General features: G+C 36.0%; 1 protein-coding gene, 2 long non-coding RNA genes and 6 other non-coding genes across 12 annotated transcripts; 6 read left to right on the top strand and 3 right to left on the bottom strand.

Annotated features, from left to right (window-relative positions):
- The first annotated feature begins 535 nt into the window (after nt 1–535).
- Nucleotides 536–607, top strand: TRNAP-UGG (transfer RNA proline (anticodon UGG)). Its single transcript has one exon. It is a non-coding gene; the product is annotated as a tRNA-Pro (tRNA).
- A 54-nt stretch (nt 608–661) lies between these two features.
- On the bottom strand, nt 662–7,329 carry LOC113731529 (uncharacterized). 4 transcript variants are annotated; one of them, XR_011839083.1, is made up of 5 exons: nt 7,092–7,329; nt 4,278–4,422; nt 3,289–3,473; nt 2,532–2,651; nt 662–1,879 (listed from the first exon to the last, which is right to left on the bottom strand). It is a non-coding gene; the product is annotated as an uncharacterized lncRNA (long non-coding RNA). The 4 variants fall into 4 exon arrangements; XR_011839082.1 differs by lacking the exon at nt 2,532–2,651 and having other exon boundaries at nt 662–1,213; nt 1,688–1,879; nt 7,092–7,328; XR_011839084.1 differs by lacking the exon at nt 2,532–2,651 and having other exon boundaries at nt 662–1,200; nt 1,688–1,879; nt 7,092–7,328.
- On the top strand, nt 1,735–1,806 carry TRNAP-UGG (transfer RNA proline (anticodon UGG)). The gene has a single exon. It is a non-coding gene; the product is annotated as a tRNA-Pro (tRNA).
- On the top strand, nt 2,253–2,324 carry TRNAP-UGG (transfer RNA proline (anticodon UGG)). Its single transcript has one exon. It is a non-coding gene; the product is annotated as a tRNA-Pro (tRNA).
- TRNAP-UGG (transfer RNA proline (anticodon UGG)) lies at nt 3,333–3,404 on the top strand. Its single transcript has one exon. It is a non-coding gene; the product is annotated as a tRNA-Pro (tRNA).
- On the top strand, nt 4,626–4,697 carry TRNAP-UGG (transfer RNA proline (anticodon UGG)). Its single transcript has one exon. It is a non-coding gene; the product is annotated as a tRNA-Pro (tRNA).
- Nucleotides 7,330–11,638: 4,309 nt separating the features above from the next.
- Nucleotides 11,639–12,570, top strand: LOC140035133 (uncharacterized). Its single transcript, XR_011839081.1, has 2 exons — nt 11,639–12,023; nt 12,499–12,570. It is a non-coding gene; the product is annotated as an uncharacterized lncRNA (long non-coding RNA).
- Nucleotides 12,227–12,298, bottom strand: TRNAG-UCC (transfer RNA glycine (anticodon UCC)). The gene has a single exon. It is a non-coding gene; the product is annotated as a tRNA-Gly (tRNA).
- Nucleotides 12,571–12,660: 90 nt separating the features above from the next.
- Nucleotides 12,661–15,459, bottom strand: LOC113728684 (endo-1,4-beta-xylanase 5). Its single transcript, XM_027253055.2, has 4 exons — nt 15,388–15,459; nt 14,662–14,760; nt 13,346–14,125; nt 12,661–13,029 (listed from the first exon to the last, which is right to left on the bottom strand). The coding sequence occupies exons 1-4, from the start codon at nt 15,442–15,444 to the stop codon at nt 12,661–12,663; spliced, it is 1,305 nt and encodes a 434-aa protein (XP_027108856.2). The 5' UTR covers nt 15,445–15,459.
- Between the last annotated feature and the right edge of the window lie 1,244 nt (nt 15,460–16,703).

Below are 16,703 nucleotides of genomic sequence, written 5' to 3'. Positions count from 1 at the left end.
TATTTTTTTTTTCTAAGAAACTAACACCTGAGTCTCTTATGGAGTACACGTTATGTTAGTCAAATCATTTTTTATTTTTTTTTACTTTCTATTTCTCATGTGAGACTCTAGGTCACAATCAATATTTAGACCTACATTAGCAGTAACTACATTTTCTAAGTTCCCTTCCAATCAGCATTATATCATTGAGCGACAATTATGACCATTCTCGTCCCGTTCAAAGTTTGACGGCAATAATTGTGGTCATAACAGCACGTTGTCATCCTATATAAAAAGAAATTATGCTTTCTTGATTTCTGTTTGGGGATGAATCATGTCTTTTGTAATGAAGCAGTTCTAACATGAGTAGAAAAGTGAATCAGAAGGCGATGACTATCGATAATTACACCTGTAACTGCATTTCCTCTCTTTCAACTCTCTAGAATGGTCAAACTAGTCAGCAAGCAAAATACGCCTTTTTCAAAACGATAAAAATTCCAATTGCAGATTTAAGCTTCAGGGCTAGTGGCAATTTATCTTGTTCCCTTGACCGGCCGGGCATTTGGTCTAGTGGTATGATTCTCGCTTTGGGTGCGAGAGGTCCCGAGTTCGATTCTCGGAATGCCCCCCACCATCAATTCACTTTTTGCAAACATGCATTTCCATGATCATATCTCTGTCATTTCTCAAACAAACAAGAAGGCCTTTATGTAGATAGATACTAGTTCTGAATCAAGTAGCAGAAGTTAATTCTAAGCACTTTACGGTTGACAAATTTTATTCTCTCTTGACAGGTCCACAAAGCCCGTCATTGTCCGCTAGCTAAAACATTTAAAATCAGCATCTACTCTTTGCGGATCCCGGCTGCAAATCACAAATGAAAGCTCAGATCCATGTTAAGAGATCGGCTTGATCCGAGAAGCCCATTTGAAATTTTGTATTCGAAGGCCTGGATTTGTTCCGAACCCCGATGGCCAATCAGGGGAGGGAGCCCCCAATTGAAGCATACGCACTTGTCGAGCCAGGTCAATTTACCCACACTTTGATCACCCGTTTGTTTTCTCTTCTTGCAAGAGGAGGCATATCATGACTTTTCTTTCCCATTTAAACAGTCAGGATCAGCCGACGAAAATGATGCCTGACCAATTAAAGGGCACGCTAAAAGCATGCTCTTCTTGCTTAAGGTGCAATTCTCCCATCAAATAGATCGCATCAACCAAGCTGATTCAAAAAGCTATTTGCCCAAGTTTAGATAGATTAGAGTTCCAGAATCCATGTCTCTGATAAAGGTGCGGTACGGCAAGTACAGAATTGCTGACTAAGAACAAATGTTTTACAGCCAAAGCCCCTCATAAAACTCCAAAGTCAAGCCCCAGTAACCCAATTATATGATGCATATGAATGCTCCGGTCCAATGTCAAGGAAAGAAGCATATGATGAAATGGGTGAATGCTAGAAGAGGGCAGAGAATAAGATAAACAAACAAAGTCAGCAAGGATAGAGGCAAACACATTTCTAGATCAATCGGGTCATTACAGATGATCTCTACTAGATTTGCCCTCCAACTTTCACTTTTAACACGTGTAAAAGTGACTGTATATCGTAGAATAAAACATCAAGGACTTGGGATTGGGATCAGCTTTTTCTTTTTCTTTTTTTTTTGCACCAAATAAAAGAAAAAAGGTTTTTATATACGAGTCAAACTTACCACCACTCTCATTCACCGATAAAGGAACACAACAATCATCAACAACTGGGCATTTGGTCTAGTGGTATGATTCTCGCTTTGGGTGCGAGAGGTCCCGAGTTCGATTCTCGGAATGCCCCAAATTCCCTACAAACATTTTTTGCTTCAAACGCTTGAGTTCTTTGACCTTTCTTAATTTCCAGCTGGGAAGATCTGCAAAGCCATCAATCAAAAAGCATGCATAAAATGTATACAATCGTCGAAAGAGGTTTGTCTGTTTAATAAGCTGACACAAACTTCAGTGGCTTATTGATTTCTATTCTCACAGCTGTACAGCAATCAGATCAAGTATTGGGAGTGAGGAAAAAAAGGACACAATATTCCTTAAACAATTCTCTGCTTATAAGACTCCACTGTTACGGATCACAGCTTGCCAAGACTAAAAGAATAAGTCCTCAAAACAGATCTGATTACATTTCATCTCAAATGATATTTCACCTCCACAAAGAAAAACTGTTTACACATTAACCATGAGAAAGTCAAAGGTTAATATTGCAATTATTCCACCAATTATACATGACCATCCGGGCATTTGGTCTAGTGGTATGATTCTCGCTTTGGGTGCGAGAGGTCCCGAGTTCGATTCTCGGAATGCCCCTACCATCATTTCATTTTTGCAAATACACATTTCCATGGTCTTCTTTTTGTCATTTCCCAACAATCAGGTCTTTTCTGTCATTTCTCAACAATCAAGGCCTTTAAGTAGATAGATAGTTCTGAGTCAACCGTGAATGAAATAATAGATATTAATTCAACCGTAGCTCCTAAGCAGTGTACAGCTAAACAATTCACAATAGCTTATTACCTCTTGCGTACTGGTATAGTACTATTATGTAAATGAGGCCCTAGATGGTACGCTGGCTAAACATTTAAGATCAGCATCTGCTCTTTTCAGGCTAAGTCAGTTAGCCCACATTTTGATCACCTGTTTTTATTGTAAGAGGATAAGTGAGGCCTTTCCTGGCTTTTCTTTCTATTCAAATGCGTCTTGAAACAGTCAAGACCAGCCAAGGAAAATGATACTGGACCAATTAAAGGGAACTAAGCATGCTTCTTGCTTAAGGTGCAATTCTCGGACTCTCACATCAAATGGATCACATCAACCAAGCTGATTTAAAAAGCTATTTCCCCAAGTTTAGATAAGAGTTTCAGAATCCAGGTCTCTGATAAAGGTGCAGTACAGAAGTATAGAATTACTGACTAAGAACAAATGTTTTACAGCAGTAAAACTCCAAAGTCAAGCCCCAGTAACCCAATTATATGATGCATATGAATGCTCCAATCCAATTTCAATGAAAGAAGCATGATGAAATGGGTCAATGTAAAAAGACGGCAGAACAAGATAAACAAACAAAGTCAAGAAGGAGAATGGATCTAGAGGCAAACGCATTCCTAGATCAATCGGGTCATTACAGATGATCTCTACTAGATTTACCCCCCAAATTTTTTAACACAATGTAAAAGCGACCATATATCATAGAATGCAACATCAAGTTCTTGGGATGATGCTTAGTTTTCCACCAAATAAAAGAAAAAAGATCTTATATAAGGGTCAAACTTACCACTCTCTTTCATCAATAAAGGAACACAATCATCGTCAACAGCAGGGCATTTGGTCTAGTGGCATGATTCTCGCTTTGGGTGCGAGAGGTCCCGAGTTCGATTCTCGGAATGCCCCTATTCTACAACAATTTTTTGCTCAATCACCCCAGTTCTTTGACTTATCTTAATTTCCAGCAAGCAAGATCTGCAAAGCCATCGATCAAAAAAACATATGAAATGTATATACTCCTCAAAAGAGGTTTGTCTGTTTAATAAGCTGACTCAATTTCAGAGCTTTGTTGATTTCTATTCTCACAGCTGTACAGCAATCAGAACAAGTAAATTGGGAATGCAGAAAAAAAAAAAGGACATAATATTCCTTAAACAATTCTCTGCTTAAAACTCCATTGTTAGGGATCACAGCTTGCCAAGACCAGAAAGAAGAAGTCCTCCAAACTGATCTGACCACATTTCATCTCAAAAGTTATCCCACCACCACAAAGAAAAACCATTTCCACATTAACCATGAGAAAGTCAAAGGTTTAATGTTGCAATAATTCACAAATTACATTAGCTACATTTCCACATTAACCATGAGAAAGTCAAAGGTTTAATGTTGCAATAATTCACCAATACATTAGCTATTACAGAAGCATTTGTTCAACATTTTCAATTCCCCATCTCTACGTTGTAATTTTCGGTAGGTATTTTCTTGTCCATTGGGTAGGCATGGTTTTGGTTTTTTTTTTTTTGTTTTTGTTGGGGGGGGGGGGGTATATCTGTTGTCATATACTGGCACCGAAACTTGAAAGCAACAGACTTAGCATCAACTACAGACAATAATCTAGAGTCCTCTTTGTCATTTTTGGGGGCTAGAGGTCCAGGCATCCTGTCCTGAACAGTTTTCAACAGCAACTCTTATTTTGCAGCAATTTAACCAGGAAATACTCTAGTAGCTAAAGAGAAACATCCCTAGGCAACATCTTTGATACTTTACATTACTACTTACAAGATTGTGGATCAAATAAGTATCAGGCATAGTTGAACCTCAACACATTTCCATAGCTGGCAACAAGCACAGTACTTTAGTAAATTAGTAATTTACTCTCATTGCTTCCAATTCTCCCTTTTGCTGAGATGACTTGCAGAGTTACCTAAGAGACCAACAAAAGATGTGATAATTAGTATTCCTTCAATAGCAAGTAAGATGAAGTGCACTAAAAACAAGCAAGCTAATATGGCAAAGTAAACCTGCCAAATTAAATGAGATCCTAAGAATCTCAAACAACCACTATTTTTTTCCTTCAAATAAAGGAGAGCTATTTTACCATCAATAAGGAGCTTCATAATAAAAATTGGGCATTTGGTCTAGTGGTATGATTCTTGCTTTGGGTGCAAGAGGTCCCGAGTTCAATTCTCGGAATGCCCCAATTACAAAATTATATTGCACAACCACCAATATTTTTACGGGCCCTCATTTCCAATTAATAACCAAACCATTGATCAGAAATCCTTAGCTTAGTGAACTACCATTCACTGAATAGAACGTCATTTGTATGATATAACTGTTGCCAAGAAAGATTCAAACCCTAACCTCTATTAATGCAATATATTTTCCTTGTAGAAGATTTATACATAATGGAGAAATACTCAATCTGAGGCCCTCATTTTGTTGGTTTCTGAAATTTTCATAATCAAGAAAGTGAACTATTGGATTCTTAACAGAATTACATAATAATACAGTACAATTTCTGCTGACAAACGGTCAAGGTTGCCAAGACTGGAATGGACAAGTTTACCAAATAGATTCACCTAATATGTTGAAGACAAAAAGGGTATTCCCATAGTAACTGTAACAAAATCCACAAGTGTGAGAACTCTATAATTCCAAAAAAGCAAGTTCAATTTCCCAACATACTAGAATTTAGAATTTGTTAAACCTTCTCATTCTCAATGTCCAAGGGCAAGGATTATTCTCATTCTGAAGCAAGATTCTCTGCATGTCCCATTCCAGACTATTGACTCACCCATCCTGAATAGTTTCTATAGCCCTTTGCAAAACTTGTATTAAGCTAGCACGAAACCTTTCAGCTAATGAGTCCTCTCAGATAGTAACTAATGGAAAGAGTGATGTCAACAATAGCATATTTGGTCTACTGATATGATTCTTGATTAGAGTGCCAGAAGTCTTAAATTCTATTATCGGAATGTCTCACCTTTTTGAAAAGAAATGACTCACCATTTTTACACAGATAAATGAGAAACTGAACAAATGAAAGCTCAAAACAAGATATGGACCTGTAAACCAATGTGAAGCGAACAAAAATCATCAGATGACTTTGGAAGCTCTTAAGGCTACCAAGTAAAAGTTAAAAAAACTAGTGACTGCAACAACTGGTGATGTTTTGGTTTCCTAGAAAAAATTTCTACAGAAAGTCAAGAAGGAGATGCAATGCACTTGATTTTTAAACCCCAATTACAAACCTAAAGGAGCCAGAAATTTATTGTATGAATTCCATAGGTGAATTTGATATTTGGGGTTCAATAAAGGTTTAAAGAGGGATAGACACGGACACAAAATTGATCATCAACTCTTATTAAGTAGCTTTCACATAAAAAGCTACACAAATACCTTTAGTTCAGAATTTACTAGAATTTCCTCTCCTTCCCAAATATAAAGCATTCCATGATCACAGATTCAGTTTAATAAGAAGTGAGAGATAAAGAGCTTTGATCATTCCACAATTGTAGACTGATTGTGAGTGATCTAGTGAAAGCAAAGCTGCAACTCCCACTAAAATGAACTAGTCACGAAGGATATGGTTAAGCAACCAGAGGGTCTTTCCACTCCAAAGAAGAATACTGTAACACATTAAATACCATGTCCATGGATATCTAGTGGGACCGATAGACTCCCTACACTTAAAATTTATTACAATGTCTGAAGTCTGAACCATAACTTAATTAGCAGTCAACACTCCTTCTGTGACTGAAAACCAATTATGAGCAAAATGAACAAGGATACTACAATCTAACAAAATATGTTTACTCGCCTACTACTCGACCTAAAGAAAGCGCAATGCAGGGATCAAAAGCTGGGCACTTGGTCTAGTGGTAAGTTTTTCGCTTTGGGTGCAAGAAGTGACTTCCTTTCCAGGAATGCCCCCAACCTTAATGCTTTTACATACTTTGGTTTCTACACTGTGCTTTAACAGAGTAAGTTGTTTTTGCCTTCTTTAAGAACTAAACAGACATAAAACCATTTCCTTTTCTGCTGTTATGGTCTAAATCAACTGGTTGTTTTTCCCCTTCTTTAAGAACTAAATGTTCTGATTGGTCAAGGCAGTTACACGTTACATACAGAATAATTGGGAATAGAAATTACCAACTAGGAAGACTAAACATACAGTTTTTAATTTTCTTTTCTTTATGTTCTCCAAGAAGGGTTAAACCTCCCAAAAAGAATAAATAATCCTTAAAATCCGACAGTCAAACCTAATCTCCTGAAAATTTCTTGATTAATCAATACCAGCAAAATAACCAAACTCACATACACACAACCAAATACACATGCACAGGTGCTTATACTCGCTGCGGAACCCAAGTAGGAAACCAAATGACAAAGAACAACACTTTCGAAATATTACCCAAAAAAAGGAAAAAAGAAAAAATTGGGCACGACCCAAAAAACAAACCCGTTAGACCGACTAAAGTATCTTGGTACTTATGTGAAATATATCGAACGAGATAGGGGGGAAAACAAAACAACCCAGGCTAAAAGATTCAAACAACGCTAGTATAAAATAGAAGATGGCAAAAGTACCTTCTCGAACAAATTCTTCTGCAGAGTGAGAGGTGGTGAGGAAGTGAAAACGCCCAGTATGAAGAAAACGAAAGGCCAAAATTAGAAATTTGAGTATCCCATTCTTACTTGCAGAATGATCTTAACTTAGGAGTTGCGATGGAGGCGGAAGTAGAATCTACTGGATACTGCTGATTAAGATAATTGCGGAGGTGTGTCGGAGGGTACGATAATTGATTTCCATTAATGTTGTCTCACTCTGTTGTGGGAATTTAATCAATAATCCACTCTTCCGAAATCACCCTTCAGATAAGCGGGTGCACACTCTGAAGTTGGGGGAACCGAAGGGCTTTGCTGTCATTCAGATCAATTTGTGAAAATAAACAACTTATACGTTGGTGGGGTAGTCATCTTAGATAAGTTTTTGGTCTCTGGATCGAAAGTTTAAGGTTGTGTTTGGATTGCATTTTTCGTTACACGGAAAAATTACTGTAACGATTTGATATATGTGAGGGAAAAAAGTGATAGGGAAATGTGATCACAAAAAACGACAATATTTTCCGACAGAAACAAGCAATCCAAGCATGGCATTAAACTCGCACCTTACACTTGCCAGTTTGGCACTTGAGTTTTTTGTCAAGTGTCTATTACAAATTTTTTAAAAATTTTAACTATAATAATTTCAAAAAAAATTTCAAAATTTTTAACCTATCCACTTCAAAATATTTAAAAATTTACACTCTTCAAAAAATTTTTAAAAAACTTTTACAATAAAATTTTAGACAAACATCCAAAAAACTCACTTGTCAAACAGGAAAAGAAAAAATCAAGGAGCTTACTAGAACAACCTTTTAAAGAGTATGCCATAACACCCTTTCAGCCTAGATAAATTTGTCTTTCCTCTTACTCCTTATAACCGAGAATTTTGAATGGGTTCAAATCAAAAAATCTGAATTGAAAAAAAGGATAATCAATGTGTAATTTTTAAAATGGGCCCAAACCTACTTAGAATTAGAAAAATAGGTTAACCTATGTTTGGATATCAATTTTTTTCAAAATAATATTTCACTTGCATCATAAACACATTTTTCAACAAATATTTTTATATTTCTAACTAGCTTTTTATCTCACATACATCATATCATAAAAAGTGCAACTGTAATTATTTCAAATAATTATTTGGAATAATGCTCATATCCCTGACACTGTAATTGCATAACTTTTACAACTTAATTGATTTGTTGGATTTCCAAAGTATCGGAATTGCAAGTTTAGGACCTCAGGTCCCATTTGGATTGCTATTTTTAAAAGTATTTATAAACCTACCCAAATACGTGTAAGGTTATAGGGCTCGTTAGGATAATCAGTACCCAAAACTCAATCCAAAATTGTTTAGCCATTAATTAATAATTTGACTTAGAAAGACCATTATACATTTTTTTTAAAATTTTATGAACTTATCTACCCCATCATAGCTCCCGTTTACCTTTTTCATATCCCACTAATTTCATTTACTTTGCTGTTATTTTTTCTTCTCCAAAAATTCTTTTGATTTCTCATAAATTTTATCCACTTCATCACTTCACTAACTATTTTGTTTTTAATTTTTAATCAAGGTATGGAATGCAAATTTGTCGAACCAATACATGAGATTAAGGTCAGCAAAATTGCAAATAAACTAATTACTAGATGATCCATAAATACCCTGACTTGAACCCCTCTCTAGGAAGTGCTACTAGAAATTACTCTAGAATGCCCAGGCAGGCAGAAGTGATAGTAGGGCTAGTTTCAAATTCATTTTTGAGTTGAAGTTCGAATGTAATGCGAGTTTAAAATTTAAGATCAAATTTGATTCAATCTAATATTGGATGGACTCAAATTTGAATCAAGAGTAAATAAAATTTTAATTTTTTGATTTTATTTTATTATTAGTAGGTATACAAAATCTATATACTAATATAATATGTGCAAACCTTTATATAAATCTTAAAGAAAATGTTTAAATAAAAAATTTATTTGAATCTTAACAAGTTGAATATGTACAAATATGAATTCATTAACTTAATCAATCGGTGTTCATTGTTTAAATTCAAACTCAAACTCATCAAAATTTGAACCTGAAGTATTCATTAAGAGCTCCACTTGCGAGCAGCCCACTATCGACTGCCTATTTTGTTTTTAGTGTGGCAATGATCCTCGGCTGAGGCAGTGGACCATCCCACTTCGCAATATGGACCCAGCTCTTTTGGTCCATCTCGGTTTTGATTTCGTTTAATAACTTTATGGGTGACAAATCAAAGAAAACTAACGGCCCAAATCGCTCAGGTTTAATTGTTTCAGGTTCTTGATTTTGGAATTTGACGTATGGAGCAGAAAAGAAGTAATGTCAAAAGCCTGCCTGACGTTTGTGACATTATCACAATATTTTCTGAACTTTCAAAAATATCACCTATCTGGCATATTTTTATTGTTAGTTTATCAAACCATTTCAAAAAAGTATAATTAAAAGATCATTTATGGAAAGATAATGAAATTGCCCCTTTACTGTCATATTATTTTTCCAAACATGAAAATATATTACTAAAAGTTCGACAAGAAAGGCAAATAATGTGGACTATGAAGGTGTAATTCTAATAGGATAAAATACATTGGTATGTTTATTTAGGTACAAAAATTAATTGTTAAGAGTATGTTTCAGGTGTTTCAAGCAAAACAAAAAATATTTCTTTTATTATAAATTGTTTTTGGTCAACTTGAGGAGTTTTAAAAATTTTTGGCATTTTCTGAATTTTTTGTATAGATAAATGACTTGAAAGTTAGAAAAGGGCAAAATATTTAAAATTATGTTTGTAAAAGCATTTAAGGCATTTTAAAGAACAAAAAAAATTTATTTTCTTTATTGCAAAGTATTTTTGGATAAATATAAGGATTTTTTAGATTGTTTAGATTTTTTTCAACGTTATAGCTTTTTGTGATCTAAATCAATGGCTTGAAAACAAGAAAGGAAAAAATTATTAACAATACATTTAAAAACTTATTTGAGGTGATTTCAATGTGTAAATAGTTCTTTTTATCACTGTAAAAATTTTTGGGTGACTTTTATGAGTTTTCTATATTATTTAGAATTTCTTTTTCTTTTTTTTTTTGACATTTATTTTCTGGATTGATGACTTATAAAACTGTAAAGGTATTTCAAACTCATTAACATGTTGTCATTCTTCATAAAATTAAGGAATTAACTTGGCTTGTTATGAAAACTAAAGATCCACAAGAAAATGATAATTTTGAAATGGAAATGCCTTATTTCTCACAAAATGAGTTCTTAAATCAAATTTTTTTGAAATGAATTGACAAAGTTACAAGAAATAAATAAAAAAGAAGGAAGGTGAATAATATTTTTCAAACAAAAACTTGGGGGAAACCGGCAGATCGAGGGTGTGTTTGGGTTGAAATAAAATAATTTGTTTCACAAATTTCAATTATTTTTTTATCTTTCCAATCACTATTTTATCTCACATACATTACATCGAAAAAAGTACTACAGTGATTATATCAAATAAATCATCCAAATAAATTTCTATCCAAACAAACTCCAGTTCACCTTCCAAACACAAACATATACCATAGATCAGAAATCATGCCAAAAACAAATAAATTTGGATTCTTTACACCAATTTCAGTAGCTTCATCGGATCTTATGTTCTGCAATCAGTTGAAACTCTTGAAAATTTCCTCCTCTCTATTTCTTGACCATCTCTCCGGAAGCTCAGCAATTCCTTTTCAGAATCCCTTTTCTTCACAACCGGGCTCTTCAAGAAAGGGTGATGAGTATTTTAGGTTCATAAACACTTCATTTTTCAAAAATTAAAATTTTTTTCTTCTTGAATCCCCAGCGCACTGTTAAATACTTCTCCATCCTTTGTTTGTCGAATCTTCCCGTTCTCCTACCGCCGTCCTCCTGTTCCTCCATATTCTTCTCCTAAGTCTCGCAAAATCTAACCAAATATTACAAGCTGAATATAAGCAAAAATTAAAAAGAAAAGAAAAATAGAGATTGTGTTTGCAGATCCCAAAAACGGGGGTGAGATGGAGTGAACAAAGCTGGAAGGACCCCTAACTTGGAAAATTGTTGCAATTGAATTTTTCTCAGTGGTGGTAAGTGTTTCAAAATGACGAGAAAAAAAAAAAAGGCCTACGGGTGAGAATGCGGCAGATTTCCACCACACGGTCTAGGGGTGGGCCCACAAACCGGGTTCACCCAAGTTTTTTTTTGGCCTATTTTTCAGAGTCTAAGAATACCGAATGATGATATTTAGTTTGTGAAATTTTCCCAACAGAAAACCTTAGAGTAAAGCCGAAAGACGTCCTTTGGCAAGCTTCAGTGTCCGTGGGCGCCCAGGGAACCTTCCTTCACTCTGCGCCAAAACAGGATGCTTCCCGGAAGCATCACAACTTCGCAGGTTTCGTTGTGTGCTCAAACAGACGAATGATATGATCGAATGCTAAAACAACTTCTCTCCAGATTGCTATATATATATACGTCAGCTTCTCCTGAAAGAGTTGCGCTATTTCCTCGTCCAAGTACTTGTATCCACTGATTCTACTACTTGTATCCATTGATTCTACTGTGAGCCTAATGCAGTCCAATTAATTAATGTTAGATAGCCACAAGTTTACTGTGGGTGGGCAGTAAATCAATAAAATTCATGGGTTATTTGACGGCGATTCTTGATGGGGTGAGTTTCTGCATTTCAACTATATGGCAACTTCAAGAAATGCGTTTTGCAGCTATTTTTGATGACTTTAGTTGGGTGGCCATGTCCCTGATGTCGGCTGCTGTATCATGCTTTCTTGCCGGGAGAAGTAGAAGACGAAGAAGAAGAAGAAGAAGATATCCTGCAATTCGTTACTTGCCTTAGCTCGTCACGGCTGCTGTATCATGCTTTCTTGCCGGTAGAAGTATAAGACCAAGAAGAAGATATTCTATGCAATTCATTACTAGTCTTAGCTCGTCTTCAAAAAATATTTTCATGTGCATGGAGTAATGATATAATTGAAAAACAAATTTTCTAATATTTTCCAGTGCATGGAGCAGTCTTAGCTCGTCTTCGAAAAAACACTTTCGTGTGCATGAAGCAAGACATCGTGACATGAGCTGCGTCAGCCGGGAGTCGAACCCGGATCTATTGCTTGGAAGGCAATTATCCTGACCGTTGGACTACTGACGCGCCGTGGACACTGTAATAGTTTTAAGAACCAAATGTATTTCCGAAATCTGATGGCACTTGTTTCTCGACTTTCTTTTGCATGAACGTGACGTAGCGCGTTCCTTTTTCCTGCATGCATGTAGCACTTAAACAATGCATTACATAATTGATAGGAAATATTAATGTTAACCAGATGAAGGTATTATGGCTTTCTTTTGCAGATGATTAATAAAATTAGCCTGATACCGTAGGGTTCGGCGCGCGAATTAATTCTTCGACAGATTAGAAGATAATCATCCACTATTGTTCAAAATTTCTCCCTACATAAATGTATTGCTTTAACCTTGGCGAACAAGTCACTAGTTCAGCGTGAATTTCTTAATTCAAGAAAAGCTGATGGAGGAGAACTTGACATCCAAAGTTGCCTGGTTTGTTGTTGGAGCCACATTAAATTTCATTCCCACTGAGGAGGATGAACTCGGCATAGCTGGATGACTTATTATAGCTTCATAATCTCCATGATAAAGTGAAGTCTCAAAATGGCCCTCATCGTCTGTAGTGCCTATCAAATCCTCATGCTTCAATTCCTTGATGATCTTGTCAACAACGTCCCCTGTTGGAAGGTTTCTGAAGTTATTGTCCGTCAAACACATTCGATAACATCCCTGAGGAGACCATGCAGCCCAGATTAGTAGCCCTTGAATGGCTGGATGTCCCCGAACCTCCCTTATTATTTGATCCAAGTACGTGGCCTGCCCCAAATAATACTAAGTAATTAAGAGAAGTCCTGTCTCAAGTTAAGAGAAATCATGTCATGTGCACTCTGACTAAATTTACCTCTATCAGTTTAAGATGTGTAATAAAGAATTTGATGAAATGAAAAGACTTAGATGACATGGTTCTATCGCCGAATACGTCAGTAGATATATGCACACAATTTCATTATTCTGACATTGTCTCAGTACGCGAGGCTTATCTCTTCAACGCTTCTTGCTGAATGCATGTTCACCATCCAACCAAATTGGCCGGAAAAAAAAAAAAACAGATAAGAAAGACTATAAACTTTACCTGATTGGGCTGGCTAGAGACATCCAATTCCGTAACCCAAATAGGTAATTTTGTGGAAGCAAGCAAATCAATTGAAGTCCTTACATAAGCTAGGTCCGGAGCACCGAAGTGTCCCTCGAGTCCAATTCCAAGCGGTCCCTGGTAACCCTGTGACCGAATTTCTTTAATTTTTGCCAGATACTTTGGAGGACTCGATGTTTGGTCATCTTTCTTCTCAATTGTATTGTAGTCATTTAAGAAGGGAATTGCCTTTCCATCAATCTGATTAGCCTGTCCATAAAACACAGATGATGCAGTTTCCCCCAGCTTACTCTCAAAGAAATTGTGGTGTATATTTTCATTAACCACGTCCCAGTGAACGAGCTGTCCCTTGTATCTTGTGACTATAGAATTTACTCTTTTAGTGGCCACTGCTTCTAGATCACCTGGGGAAAGGGCTTGAACCCATGATGGATTATACTGAGGATCGTCCCACAAAACATTGTGGCCACGGACTACAGCCCCGTTCATCGTGGCAAACCGTAGCAGGGTATCAGCGACTGAGTAGTCTTCTTTACCAGGAGACGTTTCAGTGCTGTACCACTTCATTTCATTTTCAAACACTGTTAACCTAAATCTCGACGTAAACCAACTTTTGTATGCTGGATTGGGCAGGATGTTCTTGTTAATCGCGCAACCAAATGGAAAGTTGCCTATCAGCTGTCGTATGGATATGCTTGCATTGGCTAATGGCCGACCTTGAGGATCCACTGCCCGGAATATCACCTTGCTCTTGCGTACCTGCACGTTGAAAGAGTTAAATAAAATAAACTTGAAATGGTCATGTATTGATGGCATAATCCCGACAATCATTTTTTCTCATTTTAATTCTCCATGTTTCTCATGTGGTATGTAGGCTCTAGGGATGGATATATGAGCACTGACTTTTTCTTTTTTGAGGTAAAACGAATGAATTTTTATTGATTAGGAAATAAAGCTTACACACGGCAGCAGAGAATACCTGTACATTTTAAAGAACAAACCCTATTCATGTCCCAAGAAACTGACTTTTAATGAGCTAAAATTCTCGTTGATTCAGAAGATTTCGATACTCAAACTTTGTCTACATTATTTACAGTTCGGAAGTGTAAAAAAATTACACCATTTTAAGTGATGTTAATTTTGTCATTTCTTAACAAAAATTAAACATTCAAATGCACACTAAATATTAATTAATTGCTCGCGCAACATGATGAAGTTATATATACATTTTATGACATGCGACCTTTCGACAATTTGAACTTTAAATTTGTGTGAACCAAATTTAGTTGGTTTACCTTCTCAATGGTTTGATCTTGGTGAGCTTTCCATTCATCTTCGCTGAATGGTTGCAATGAAATGCTATCCACCCACAGCTCAACGGTTGCATTTTCACTCTGGATAACCCGCAGCAAGAAAACCAAATAGTGCGAATTAGACCCGTAATTTATATTTGCCGAACCTTTTGTGTATGGACGGCACAAAATATAATTAATTGTCCAATCGTAAAAAGATAGAAGTTAATTACAAGAATTGATAACTATGAGTAGAGGTGTCAAAATGGGTGACTTGGGCGAGTTCGAATTGGATAAAATGGGTAATAGGTATAAGTGAGTCAACCCATTTATACTCATTTAATTAGATGGGTATAAATGAGTAAGTTAAAAAATGAATTGGGTAACCCAATTACCCATTTATAACCCATTTATTTTAACTTTTTGTAAACTCATTTAAATTCATTTTTGCAAACTAAGTTATCAATATATACCGCTTTTTGCACCCATCATTAGTTTTAAATATTTACTTATAATGCTCAATAAGCCTAATTATCAATTTTTTCTCCATCCATACTCTATGTCGCAAAATTACATATTATTTAATAATTGAATAATAAGAATATAAAAATTTGAACTAAGTACTATGAAATTTAATATAAAAACTTAATCTAAAAATTTTGAACCCCTAACATTTTTTTCATATATAACTATGAGCATATGACCAAAAAAAAAAAAGAAAAGACATACACGAAAATGGAGTTGGGCAGGGCCAGAGGCATTCACAACTAGACCGCCCTTAAGCATAGACCAACAGCCAGATCGCGCAAAAACTGTGCCAGCATTTTTAATGCCGGTAGATGTTTTGAATGCTGCTGTTATTGGAGAGTTTCCCTCGCTAATCCGTAACCAAGCTGCAATAGATGAACGGATTATGCTAATAGAATCATATGGGACAAATACGAGTTAATTGGAAATGGGATAAGAATTAATCATCCTCATCGCACGAATTTATTAGAATAAATTACCGGAAATAACGTAGAAAGTTCCCTTTCTCAAGAAAAAGGTCTGCGATGGACTGTCGTGCAATGCATTTCGATCAGAAGCAGCAATGAACTTGTTGCCATCTTTTGAAATCCTTAGTTCTAATTTTGCATCTCCAAACTTGGACCAGCCGTTTAAACCTTCACTTATGTCCGGGTTTAGAACAATTCCGCCACCATATTGAGGTTCAAGGGGATTCGTCAAACACTGGAAAATTGATGCGTTCATTGTCAAAGATAGTATATATTGATTTACATTCGGAGAAATCAATTCATGTACAAAAAACAACGCTCAAGTCACAATAATTAACTACAGTCAAAAACTTGCCTCTGAACTGAAACTGTAATCATAATCGAGCCCATTAACTTCAATCCCTGCAAAACATACCCAAGAAAGAGGGGGGGGGGGGGGGGGGGGGGAGAGAGAGAGATTACACACACACACACACACAAAACCTAAAAGCATTACTGGCTAGACTTCAACCTAAAATCTGCACGACCTCCAACAGTGATTCGACTCTTTTTTCAATCTTTTAATGCTTTATATTGGCTCAGATCCTATGAGTTTGGCTATTCAGATTATGAGTCTGATAGTGCAGAGATGATAGAGAGCAGGGTTCAAGACAAGCTCTATCGGCTGCCATTTTTCAGAACCGTGGATCATTACCGTGTGCGATCCTTTTTTGACAACTAGGACTAGGACATAATAATAACAACAATGATAAATATAATAAACAAAAAGCTACGATAACTCCTCAAAGCAGCTACCAATGATGATGAATCTAATATGAACTCAATTGAGGATGAGGATTTTGCAATTAATGGTCACTCGAGATACCAAATGTTTATATATGAAGTACAGAAGAAATTCCTGCATCAATTGAGCCTTTTAGAGGTCAGTTATGAAATTTGTTCTATTACTACATCTAATAGTCTTGCTGCATATCCAATTCTAATAAGGATTTTAGATGGATTTATTAAGCAAGATGAGGGAAATTAGCATTCGGATACATAGGGTGGGCA

Source organism: Coffea arabica, chromosome 2c, assembly GCF_036785885.1.
Source record: "Coffea arabica cultivar ET-39 chromosome 2c, Coffea Arabica ET-39 HiFi, whole genome shotgun sequence".
In the NCBI taxonomy this organism is placed as follows: Eukaryota; Viridiplantae; Streptophyta; class Magnoliopsida; order Gentianales; family Rubiaceae; genus Coffea; species Coffea arabica.
This window is presented reverse-complemented; position numbering and strand designations above follow the sequence as displayed.

Coding starts and splice junctions, on each gene's coding strand:
- LOC113728684 (XM_027253055.2), bottom strand. CDS start 15,444: ATGCTTAAGGGCGGTCTAGTTGTGAATGCCTCTGGCCCTGCCCAACTC. Junction 14,761..15,387: donor CTGCCCAACTCCATTTTCGT/GTATGTCTTTTC, acceptor CGGGTTATCCAG/AGTGAAAATGCAACCGTTGA. Junction 13,030..13,345: donor TCTCTAGCCAGCCCAATCAG/GTAAAGTTTATA, acceptor TATTTGGGGCAG/GCCACGTACTTGGATCAAAT.